Source organism: Montipora foliosa, chromosome 7 (assembly GCF_036669935.1).
Source record: "Montipora foliosa isolate CH-2021 chromosome 7, ASM3666993v2, whole genome shotgun sequence".
In the NCBI taxonomy this organism is placed as follows: Eukaryota; Metazoa; Cnidaria; class Anthozoa; order Scleractinia; family Acroporidae; genus Montipora; species Montipora foliosa.
This window is the reverse complement of record NC_090875.1, coordinates 41,270,566-41,283,260: the sequence shown is the minus strand read 5'-3', so window position 1 is coordinate 41,283,260 and position 12,695 is coordinate 41,270,566. Positions and strand designations below refer to the sequence as shown.

Genomic DNA, 12,695 nt, shown 5'->3' with positions numbered 1-12,695 from the left:
CTCTTATTTACATTATACCGTTTCTTTGACACGAGGATTACAGGGGGGAAATGAAAGCAAAACTTTGTCGCGAATTTTTTATGATAAAAACTTGTTCAGAAATCCAAAATCTACGTTAACCTCAGGGACCAGGGTAACTTCTGAGTATCTGGCTAGAAATCTTTTCCTCTGGCCGCGCTTCAGCCATTCGATGAGGGCCAGTCTCGTGCTTCTTAGTTCACCCCAGTTTTAAGTTACTAAGTGAACGCTTGCCCCAACTTGCTTTTTTAGTTACCAACCCTCCTAGTTCTTTTAGAACAGGAATGGCTACCAAGTTTGTTTTTCTTTCAATGAATTAATGGTTTTGTGGCGTATCGTGGCGTATCTTGATCGTAGGCCCTGTATAGTGGATTGTAGAGATCGGAAACATAATAACCAGTTATTGAAAAATTTTAACACTGCCATGAAGATAAGGAAAGTCTTGATCCCCGCAACAGTGCAAGTTGAGACTCACACGGTAAGATGACTTCCCCTTCCGTGATTACTACCGGGTGTCTCCTGTTAGGAAAACGACTTTGGAGGAGTACGACGAAACATCCGCTTTGATCAGCTGTGTATTTAAGCCATGATGTGTTTATACTGATTACATCAAAGTCTCTGCACAAGAAGTGCATCGCGATAAACATCAAACTTCTGTATTTATACACAAGAAATGTTTGCAACCTAATTTGCGTTACCTGTACTAGAACGTGTCAGGTTATATATTTTGCAATCCAAACAAACATGCAAACACCGCAGTTTAAATCTTCACATAAAACTCTGTCATGGTTTTCATCTCGATCGTGAAGTTCAAGCTACTATGGTTTCGTGTTTGTAAACAAGCATAGACGATTGTTTAATTAGAAATCCATGGATCTTCACGGATCGCGACCGGTGTGTTCAGTATGTTAATAGTCTGCGCGAAAATTATGACAAGCAGCCGTTCACTGAAGATTTTCTCTAAATGGAATAATTCCAGAATACCACGCCAGTATAGTGTTAAGTAGTTTTATCGTTTGAAGAACGAGTCATGTAACAACGCCCGCTATTCATATGCAAATACGTGACCGAGTATTCTGTAGTTTAGCCAAGCCCAGATTTCTTAGATTCTTTACAATTTCATTACTTTCATCTTTGTTTTGCTGAGTTACAGTGCATTAAGCTTAATGCTTTAGACAACCGGCAATAACTTATCAGTTTGTTTACATCAGATTTACTCATTTCTGCCACTACAGATTAATGTAGTCGGAACAGTTTGTAAGAGGTCGAGAATTACTTTGTCATATCATCAGATCTTGCCCCCTTCCGACTATTCAATGTTGTATGAGAAATCTCTCGTGCTTTGCAACAACAGAACCGCTAGCTACACCCTTAACTTGGCATTATTAGTGAAGTTAGTGTTTTAAGGTTGGAAATTAGTCTGTTATATGATGGAAATATCAGAAAAGTTCATCACTAGGCTGTAGATTGTCAGGGCCCGACTTTAACAGACAAGAAGTTCTAACCAAATTTAAAAGAAATTATTGGAAGTTCAAAACTACCTATTCTAAAATGAATTATTTTTACATAGAGTGGTTTTCAATTGAGTGTCGAAAGTAATTAGATAATTACTCTGGTTTTGCATTACTTCACTCAGTGGTTGGTTCAAATGTCTCGCGCCACTTTTTCAACCAATCAGAAATGAAACCAAAACCAATCGTAGCTCGCGCATGCACACTTTCCCGCGCTTTGTGTCGGCCACGTGTAATTACTTCGAGTTTTGATTGGTTTACTGGATTGTCTCCGTCCTTTTTGATTAGCCAAAGTAATTACTTTGGTTTTGGTTTTACGACACTTATTTGAAAACCGCTCTAGTTACACACACACATGCTCTTTCAAAGGCATAATTAATTCTCATTACATTGTCTTTTCCCAGGTGTATTACCTTGAAGTTTTTATAAAGGAGTATTCTTGGATTGTAACAAGACGCTACAGAGAATTTTACGAGCTGCATGAAAAGGTAGTTGCATGGCTCTTCAGTGTGGAATAGATGGTTGCTTTTGTTGCTGTTATTGCAAATCGTATGCACTACTTTGAATCTGACTGGCTAAGAACATACAGTTAAGTCTGGGAAAATTGTAACCTTTACAAATTTCTTTAAATTACCCCTAACCTCATTCTTTTAGTGCACAAAAGTCAAATTTATAAGCACAAATAAACATGTATTTTATGTTAACCAGGTTGCAAAACTGCTTCCAAAAGGCTGCATGAAATTTGCACTGTTGACAATATTGGCAAATGATTGTCCCAGGACTGAGCTGTTGAGGGGCAATTTGTGTCAGACTGTCCCTCACGTGAATTTGCGATAAGGTGTCTTTAATTCATTTATTCATTCATTCCAGTTTTGAAATAATTTTTCCCATGCAGAACAGTTTGTGATGTCATCTCAGGAATAAATTCACGCCTCACTATCTTTGTCATGAGGGACATTAACCACTTCTGTTTTGTTAAATTTCACGGCACACTAAAATTAGAATGTTGTAGTGAAAATGTGTTTGCAATGGGTGAACAGAGATATTTCAGCAAAGGAGAATATTATTTTGAGATTAGGAGCAACTTCTAAAAATTCCACATACAGGTTGTATCACAATAATGGTGAAATTTATTTTAGTGTAAAAGTGTATTTAGGGCTGCAGTACTGTTGGGGACAATGTATGGAAAAGAAATCAAATGTAATCAACTCATGAATATAAAGTCATGGGTTGGTTTTTGAGCGGAGGCCAAAACCAGAGTACCCCAGAGAAAAAGCTCTTGGAGCAGAGTATAGAACCAACCAACTCAACAAACATGTGACAGCAGCATGGCTATTCCGAGGCTGGGGGTAGGGGGTGAGGGGTGAGTGTGAGGGGTAGGGGTGGGGGGTAGGGGGTGAAGGGTACAATCGCCGAAACAACCCAAACCTTTACAAAATGGTAACCTTTGGCCTAAACACTATGCTTTTATTTAGATAATATTGAGACCTAAGTTTAGCATTTTTGTCAAGGTTTGGGTTGTTTCAGCTGTTGTACCCTTCACCCCCTACCCCCACCCCTATCCCTCACCCCTCACTTCTACCCCTCACCCTTCACCCCCTACCCCCACCCCTTACCCCCTACCCCTCACCCTTCACCCCCTATCCCTTAACCCCTGCCCCCCACCCCCGGAAAAGTCATGCCGTGTGACACCAAGTCTTCAGAATCAAACCTGTACCACATTGGTGGGAGGCCACTGAAAAACTAAACAAAATAATACTTTCAAAAAATAGAAAATAGCACATTTTTTGTAATTATAAAATAATTTATTTAATTTAATTTATTATAATGATTATTCAACCCTTTTTAATGTGCTGCCTTACACCTCCTCAGCTTGTCAAATGCTACGGGGTTGATCGATCTTTGATTCCCCCGAAGAAATACTTTGGTATCTTGCAACCTGAATATGTGGAGAAAAGAAGACAAGCATTGGAAGCGTACTTTGAAACCCTTCTGTTGAAATTTGATGAAAAGCTGCCACAAGAAGTGCTGGATTTTCTTGAATCTGATAAATTTGTAAGTTATAGAGTCAATTACTGGGTATTATTCAATGCCACCCATTCTTTTTTCCAGGCTCCATAGAAGTTAAAGCCTGGTTTTTACAATGTATGTGATCTGAGATGATCTGTGACATGATCAGAAGTTGCCTATAATTTTAGGAAATTTGAGAATCAGATTCAGCTATTCCAGTCTTGCAGACTGTTTGCCGTATTTTGTTGCAAATAGTGGGACACTTTGTAATGCCGATCAAAATGGAGGCTATTGCGTCTCATTGCATGCATTTTGGACATAATAATTGTCCAGTTTCAAGCGCAGCTGGGCTTTTGTGTTTTTTATGCATTTTGATGGCATGCAGGTTATTCCAGCATGTTCTTTTTTGGTATTCGGATAATGCTGTCCAGTTGATATGCATAAATCACTGTCCAAGCAAATAAATTAATGCAATGTTGGTTTTTGATAGTGGTGAACTGCTGAATCATCATCATCCTTTCTCCTTGCGCCAGTAGGTGCATAAGATCATCAACTTCAAAATAGCGATTAATAAAGTGGATTATTTGAACTACCGGTATTTGTTTTTGAACAACTGAGACCTGGAGTTATGACAAATTGAAATCTCAAAGTATAACTTTAATAATGGCTCAATCACTGGTATGTGCAAATTCTACATTTTATGCCAGCCCAACTGATGTCTGAGTAATTAGAAGCAATGACTTGTTACCCTGGATGCCAGAGGTTGCAGGTTTTTTCCTCTCTTTAAAGAGTGACAGAATAGTGAGTCACAACTCTCACCTCTGCGGGACTCGCTATTCCATCTCTCTGAGAAAGAAAAACGGTCTGGCATCCTGGGTAATGACTTTCTTATGTGTAAAATTAAAAAAAAATGGTGGTCTGTCAATGTCTATGGTGTCAGATTTATTCTTGTATACATTTAGACAGGATTTTAGGTAGTCCATTCTTTTAGTTAATGTTATTTGCATAGGAAATCATATGATTGCGAGTTCATTTCGTGATTTATGGGCACGAATGATTGGCGACTGCAATTTGAGAACTTTCAAAATATCACGAGTGACCATAAATCACAAAATGCACAAGCAAGTGCTTACGACTTTTTATATAAATATGCTCATTAAAATTACTCTGAAGCTGTGTTTCTATAGCAACTTCCGCATTGCACTCTAACCTCTGTTGCACTTTATAACCAAGTTATGCATTTGTCATTGACCAATCAGAAAATGCGATATTCTGTTGTTACTTATTACCTGCTCATCAACTGTAACTTTTGTTGACGTCTCATAGGATGTTTGTGGAGTCACTCATTCCTTAGCGAAAGAGTTGTTTTTAAGTGGTAAGTGAATTACAGTATAACCAGTCGTATGAATTTGCACGGAAAGTGGCGTGACTCAGTAGTTAGAACGCCGAATTCGGATGTCATCCCTCCCTGGGGCCCGTTTCTCGAAAGTCCCGAAACTTTACGGGCCATTTTCGGGTATGACAATTTCCTTTGTATCTGAAGAACGAAAAGGATTTAAGTCGTCAAACTTCACAGTCATTTTGCTTTTTGCTGCCTTGAAAACGTGTTAAAAGATCAGCTTTCCAAAACAAACGGATAGCAGTTTCACAAATAGCTTTTCGGGCCCGAAATGTTTTCGGGACTTTCGAGAAACGGGCCCCTGGAGTCTGTTTCCGGAAACTCCCGAAACTTTTCGGGCCTTTTTCGGATGTCAAAATTCCCTCGGTATCTCAAAAAACGAGAGGGTTTAAGTCGTCAAACTTCATACTCATTCTGCTTCTTGTTATCTTGAAAAAATACCGGTCAACTCGCCTACGTGCAAACTCGCCTGCGGTCAAACTCGCCTACAACTTGTCAGCTCGCCTACGTAGGCGAGTTCGCTTCCTGACGTAGGCGAGTTCACTCAAGTAATGCTTGCCGTTTGTAACTTTATCATGGTTATCATTTTGTGAACAATGCTTGCGACTATAGCACGTTTTCTTGGTCTTGTGAACGTCATCTTGGCATTGTTTATAATGTTCGTGAATTTCGTCAATTGGTTCAAGGAAAATGATTTTATTTCAGGGTAACGCTACACAACCGACAATCAATAGTTCTGAAGTTCTATCAAATGAGAAGAATTGCGATAGATACGCCCGGGGCCCCATATAATAAAATGTCTTTTTGAAATACTAGAGAGAGAGAAGTTCACTTACGAGTGGAAATATATGAAGTACCTACTTGCCATAATACAAACCGCTTTATTTACAACAATGAGCAACTAACTTACAATACGCGCAACACTTTCCCAAATAGAATAATCCTGTACTACCTAGTTATTTTTAGCTTCACATCTGAAGGTTTTATTTACAATACAAGGAATATTTCTTGCTTAATGCCTGAATACAATACAAGGAAAACTACTGAATATCCTATCTATATGTTTACTGTATGCGGGTTGGCCCATACAGTTTTGAGCAAGACTTCAAAAGCTGCCTTGGTGTCTTTCTTCTGGACTGGTACTGCTCCCAATGTCTGCCAACGTTTTGGGATCTCACAACGTCCCATTTCAGCACAGGTCGACTTAAAAATGCAGTCAGGTAAAACTCCTGGCGGGTTGGGGGAGGGGGGTCCTCCCCTGTATGCTACATTGGTAGCCCAAAGTGTATGATTTTTTTAGCCGTTTTGGTCTTAAATAGAGTATGGTTTGTTCACTCAAGTCTTGAATTGGGTATGTTTTTTACTATGGTAGACAGAAGCTTAATTGTTGTAAAATGAGACATAGTGACTTAAGGTCAACGGGTTCCGAGAATCCCTGAAACCCTATAAAAGCCTCATCGAGTAGCAGCATCCCATCATTTCAAGATCATCGCCAGAGCAGATCATCCAACCTCAGCACTGAAGGTAAGGGTAGTCTGTACAATTTACACGACCAAGCATCAAATGAAAACGTCCACATTTCAGAAGTACATTAATTTGTAAATCTTCCATGCAAAATTCACGACGTGACTGAGAGATCTTCACAGGTCACGGTTGCCGAAATCCCTGAAGGCAAATTCATCAATATTGATCATTTCCGATACTTCACATGAGATACAGCTCAGTTTTTGTATGATCCAGCTTTGGTATGTTTAAAATTCCCTTACAAAATTCATGCATAATTATTAAACTAACAATGTATGTACATTCTCAGAGCTTCCTTCTGAGGAAATTTTAAAGCAGTTTGTAACGTATTACGATATCTCCACATAATATTTCCTATTTTGTCTCATAATATTTTTACTTAAAAGAGGTAAAATAATCGTGATGCACGGAAGGCACGCATTCTCACTGTAGATTTCTTTTGTGTTGCTTTTGCCTTTAGCAGCTCTTGGAGGGAACTAAATAACTTCATTAAAACAGCAAATTCTCAGTCGATTGAGTCATGTGAACTACTTATGATTTGACCCCGGAAATTAACGAGCATATTTTAGGAAAATGACTGCAATGTTGTCGTGTTCCTCACTTTTGACCTTTGAACGCCACTTTATTACAACAGCAGCTCTGATAAATTTTGTGAGTAAATAAAAACAGGCGTAATAGGTATTTTAATTTGTAAGTGTTTTCAGTTTAAGTTCGGCTTCGTTCCAGTAACCCAATTTCAGTGGACTGACCTCATATTGAATGGTGTTAAATTCGTCAAGAGCTCCTCCCTTTTTATAGCAGTACTCGATTTCAGGACGGATCGAAATCGCAGCAATGTGATTGGCAGATATTGTTGGCGTTTTCAATTCTTTGTCGAGGATACATATCATTAGGGTCTTCAAACAATATCCTATTGATTTTGAAAAAGTCTCACCTTCTTTGCTAAGTGCCGCGCAAGTGACACTAACAGGTGAAAACAGGTTTGTATTGTTTTTATCTCAGTGATACCAGTGTAAAAGAGTGAGCCTGTTACTCATTAATTAATTTGATTGATGATTTCGCGTGCGTACACTATATATACCTTTTACTAACCGAGTTCAAGGTCGGAGCAGAGTTGGTCGGAGCGTGTGAGCATTGTACCATGAAACGCGTGATAGAATAAAATAACAAGGTCATCGTCGCGGCGTGGAAAAGGAAACTACTAGTTGAAGTTGTCGAGGTTTAAGTTTAGCAGGCCGTATCACACGGCCGGAAAAATTGACCAATCACAGAGCGCGTACTAACTGAGAAATTGACCAAAACCTTAGTGGAATGAAATGAACAAAAAACTACAGCCCCTTTTATAGCAGTGCTCAATTTCATGCAGTTTTTTATTCTTTGTTGAGGATACATATCATTAAGGTCTTTAAACAATATCCTATTGATTTTGAAAAAGTCTCACCTTCTTTGCTAAGGGCTGCGCAATTGACATTAACAGGTTTGTATACATATCATTAAGGTCTTCAAACAATATGCTATTGAAGTTCAAAACGTTTCACCTTCTTTGCTAAGTGCCGTGCAAAGCGATGTCAGTGTGAATTAAAAGATTGAGTCGCGCTTAAACAACACGTCACGAACTCTATTTCTCATGACGACAACACTTTACCATTATTAGGTCTGATTATTATTGCGACAACCGCCGAAACAACACCACAACTTTTTTATCAACTCATCCAGTTCACCGTTTATGTCAATTGAATGATCCTATTAATACACAAGACAGAACTTTGGTGAAGTGACTGACCGTAATTCTTAAATTTGTGTTGGTTATCGCGATCATTCTGCTACTGGGAGCAGAACAAACACATTTTACAACACATTTTACACAACTATGAGGAATAACGAACTCGCCTATGATGGTGATCAAAGTCGCCTACGTAGGCGAGATCACCAGTAGGCGTAGGCGAGTTGGCGTAGGCGAGTTTGAACGTAGGCGAGTTGACCGGATACCCTTGAAAACATCTTAACAGATCAGCTTTCCAAAACAAAGCGGATAGCAGTTTCACAAATGGCTTTTCGGGCCCGAAAAGTTTTCGAGTCTTTCGAGAAACGGTCCCAGGCTGGCTACTGCCTATATTTAGTTCTATATGGTTCCAATTTCAATTCATGGCAACATCTTAATAGGTGTCACTTTGTACCTTATCTGATGTACATTATTGGTGCCAAGATTGAATATCATTACTTCAATATTTTCGGAGATATTCTCAATTTTGTGTTTCATTACAGTCATTTGCAATGTTTGTGACGTCATCAATTTTTTTTAGCAAAAACTTGAATATCTCTGGAGTTCCAAAATAGAAAACACCATTCTTCATCATTTTGAAAGGTCTTTAAAATAGGAAAAAGGTATTTTTTACATCATAGGCACTTTAAACAGCCAAGATGAGCACATCAGGGTTATGATTTTTCGTTCGCTTTACATACACCGCCAGGTTTGCTCACTAGGTGTCGTGCAAGAGTACTTGGGTTCACTTCGGACTGGACAAACCCTTACGGATTTTAAAATAACTACGAAGAAATTACAGTACTGTCTTTCTAAAATGGTTGGTAACCGCTCGACTCATATCCACTCGATTCGTACCGAGTGATATTTTTTTAGTGTCATAGACTCGTAGCGGAAAATCGTCATGATTTCTTCTGGTGAGTATTCACACCTGTAAATGAAATTTCGTTGCAGTTCTTTGATTGTTTTTCGTTCTATTCTATTCCTAAAGGAGATGAAATCTTGGCCAAAGATGAACAGTTTTCCCTAACACCTCTACAACTTCACTGTATTACGAACAGACTCGGAATGGCTGCACCGACTTGTGGTAGGCTTCAAAACGTTAGAGTTGGCGCTTTCACGTTGTTGTTTACAGCAAAGAAATGTACTAGAATGCGTGTCGCACGTGCAGAACGACCCACTTTTCTCGTTAAACCAATATTAGAGAGCTTAAGCACGCACGTTTTTGAGACGCGGACGGCAACCGGAAGTGAGCTGTTTTCCCTTTTAAGGACGTTCGCGCGAAAATTGTTCAACATTGATTTTTTTCTGAAACTTTTACCACTGTAAGATGATGAGTTAGTTATGTCAGAAATGTAAGAAAAATGGGGGGTCACCGACTTCGTTTTGGAGAGAACATGCCCGGAAAAACACCCAAAATGTGACAAAATCGGGCTTCGTTAGCGAATAAGGCCAGTGTCTGTAAACCCAAATATATTGCAATTAAATCTTTGAAGTGAAATCTTCTCTGCCAAATATTGTTTAAGTGGACTTATTAAGTGAATGTAGTGAACTGGTGAGGTTCCTTAAAGATCAAGTTCGCATTTAGGGACCACAGTTTCACGCGCCTTGCAGCCGCAAGATGGCAGGATTTGATGTCCCGTGAGCAAAAATCTTGAAATTTTTTTAACTTCCCACATTGATTTTTTGTTCATTTTTGGACAACGTGGAGATGATTGTAAATAAAATCCGTTTCTGGAAAGAAAAATAGGGGTCACCGAACGTCCAAGACCGTTAAATCCAGGCAAAGCTATAGCAATGGCCTTTTGCCCTAGAGCGAGTTTCAATTGAGTGTCGTAAAACCAAAACCAAAGTAATTACTTTGGCCAATCAAAAAGGACTGAGACAATCTGGCAAACCAATCAAAACTCGAAGTAATTACACGTAGCCGACACAAAGCGCGGGAAAATGTGCACGCGTGAGCCACGATTGGTTTTGGTTTCACTTCTGATTGGATGAAAAAATGGCGCGAGAATTTTGAACCAATCACTGAGTGAAGTAATCATAAACCAAAGTAATTATCTAATTACTTTCGACACTCAATTGAAAACCGCTCTATCATTTCTCATTTTTATTACTTAGCGCGCGCGCTCGTGTATGACGTGGCGTGTGCATTTGCGTGCGCAGTAAGGATGCGCAGAAACAATTGGCGCGAACGTCCTTAACTTGTTTACACACAATCACATTTAAATTGCTAAGATCTTTTCCCCATTAGAGATGATTAGGATAAAAATCTGCGAGACACCACTGTCCTGGCACGCGAAAATTTATCTTCCAGTTGCCGTCCGCGTCTCAAAAACGTGCGTGCTTAAGTTCCCTAATAATATTTCTTTGCCCAAGCCCTCGTCGTGTCAGTTGAATTCCCTGTTGTTTTGTCAGCGGGCACTCTTAAACGCGCATGTATCGCCATAAATTCAACTTAATTTACCTCAATTTATTATCTCCAGCGAATTATGATGAAATTAGACGATCAGGATAATGGGGCAACGGAAGGAGGCTCCTATAACAGAGCTTCGTGGTCGTCGATTTTGACGAAGGACGGAAAAAACGGAGTAACCAAAAAAACATTTCCGTCTCCAGAGCCGTCCCGGTTGTTTCTTTTGATCACTCGGTCGGCGAACGAAGAGAGCCCTCTGTTTCGTCGACCACGTGACACATAGAAAGGGTTTGCTTTGGGGACGAAAATGCTCGAATACAAACCCATGGACTGGAACTTAGCCCTTCACTTCATAGCATGATGTGACAAGAGTCGTTTCTTTCTTTCCTAGATTCTCATGTTCCTCATGGAGAAATTGGAAATTTGTACGACTTTCTATACCAGCTAAAACACTTAAAGGTTAGTCACGGTAAATGGTTCTACACCTATGCCAATCTCTCTTTTTAGTTTCTCGCCAGCAACGTGAAAAGAATAAGAAAGATAGAGATCATCTGATCCGGCGTTAAGCGGAATCGAAATCGGAAAATCCTCGCTAGTTTGTAACGCTTTGTGTTCTTCTGATACGACCTTTAGCCTTTCAGTTTTTAGTGTATTGGCTGTTGTTTAATGCTTCTTATTATGCCTTCAGGTTTGCGGGGTTAGGAAGCTTGTTGAACTAACTGATAACATAACGTTGAAATGTAATCTTTCTATCTTCAAGTCTTTGAAGACACTTGAGGTAAATAATGATAGTTTTACCTTATCTTTATTATTTAGTTACGCGAGTTACGATTAATGAATTCATCGGACCGTGTTCAGCAATAGCAGGCAGTTTAAGAATCGACCACTTAAACGTGGTGGAAAACTCGAAAGACTTTCAATAGTGGAAAGTTATATTTTGAATGACGTTTTCTGAGATGTCGCCGTCGTAGATTGAAAGGGAGTTTTAAGCCTGGTTTCCACTAGCGACGCAAGCACCATTCTCATCACCAGAGCCTCAGATCTTATGTCTGCGCATAACCCGAGGCTCCGGGAAATTCTGTGTAGGAGAGCTTGTGCGGTAGGGTTCTTATAGCCAAAAAAATGGCTATTTGAACCTTACGGTGCCTGCTCACTCCTCTTGCTAACATGAATTCACAAATCAGAGACGCTTTTCGTCGTTGCTCACGAAAACCAATGAGAAGACACTTTGTTTCAGGGCTCCACAGTGCTCTTCTCTCCCTCAGTCATGCGCAACAGAGAAGAGCTCTGGGGTCGAAATTCGTGCTTAGGGAAAACCAGGCCTTAGCAAGGACCTGGAACTGAATGGTTTAGGCCCCGTCTACTCCTATCCGGATGTTTTTGAATCCGCAACTTTTTCTTTGCGGATTCGCCTTTCGTCCACACGTTTCCGGCGAACCCGGCATGCGAATCAGCAACTTTTAAAATCCGCTGTCCAGAGTGGAAAGTTTTGAATCCGCAAAGAATTTGGAATCGTGTGGACGGTCGAATCCGAATACCTTCAAACCCGATGACGTTACAAACTCTGATCCAGTCTTTACCGCTTAAATATTCAACATGGCCGCTGAACGAAACGCTATCGCTTCTCTTGTCGCCAACTCGCACGCTTCCTGGCGCATGCTCTGATGACAATAGTAACAGAGGAGTCCTCGATACTAGAACGAATCTCGATACGTGTGGACGGGCAAATTTGATTTGAATGCCGATACATGTGAAAGTGAAAAAATTTTGAATCTGCAAAGAAATAAAAATATTTGGATACGTATGGACAGCGCCGTTCACAGTTGTTGACTTAACCACTTTTTTTTTTATTAATTTAAGATTGATAGCTGTGAAGTGGAGCCATTTGAAGGATTAAGCGTTTTGCAGCCTAACGTCACCAAACTTAGTGTTCACAACTCAGTTCACTTGTTAAAGGTATCTACTTATTCTTTTTTAAATTTCACCCTCTTTTGGCAGCTTCATTAGGACAGCCTCACGAGTCAGACGGAACGTTTCGTAGTTGGTGCTGGCCAA

General features: G+C 39.8%; 1 protein-coding gene across 2 annotated transcripts in view; it reads left to right on the top strand.

The window, feature by feature from the left end:
• Positions 1–353: 353 nt before the first annotated feature.
• Positions 354–12,695, top strand: part of LOC138009525 (nischarin-like) — a 33,675-nt gene continuing 21,333 nt past the window's right edge. Inside the window, exons 1-8 of one of the 2 annotated variants that reach the window (XM_068856588.1) lie at positions 354–496; positions 1,934–2,017; positions 3,402–3,584; positions 4,866–4,914; positions 9,216–9,311; positions 11,032–11,099; positions 11,329–11,418; positions 12,501–12,596. In XM_068856588.1, the coding sequence (XP_068712689.1) occupies positions 443–496; positions 1,934–2,017; positions 3,402–3,584; positions 4,866–4,914; positions 9,216–9,311; positions 11,032–11,099; positions 11,329–11,418; positions 12,501–12,596 (720 nt within the window). In that variant the 5' untranslated portion in view covers positions 354–442. Of the gene's footprint in view, positions 497–1,933; positions 2,018–3,401; positions 3,585–4,865; positions 4,915–5,422; positions 6,159–6,310; positions 6,463–9,215; positions 9,312–11,031; positions 11,100–11,328; positions 11,419–12,500; positions 12,597–12,695 lie in introns of those variants that run through there. The other variant, XM_068856589.1, reaches the window with a different exon arrangement.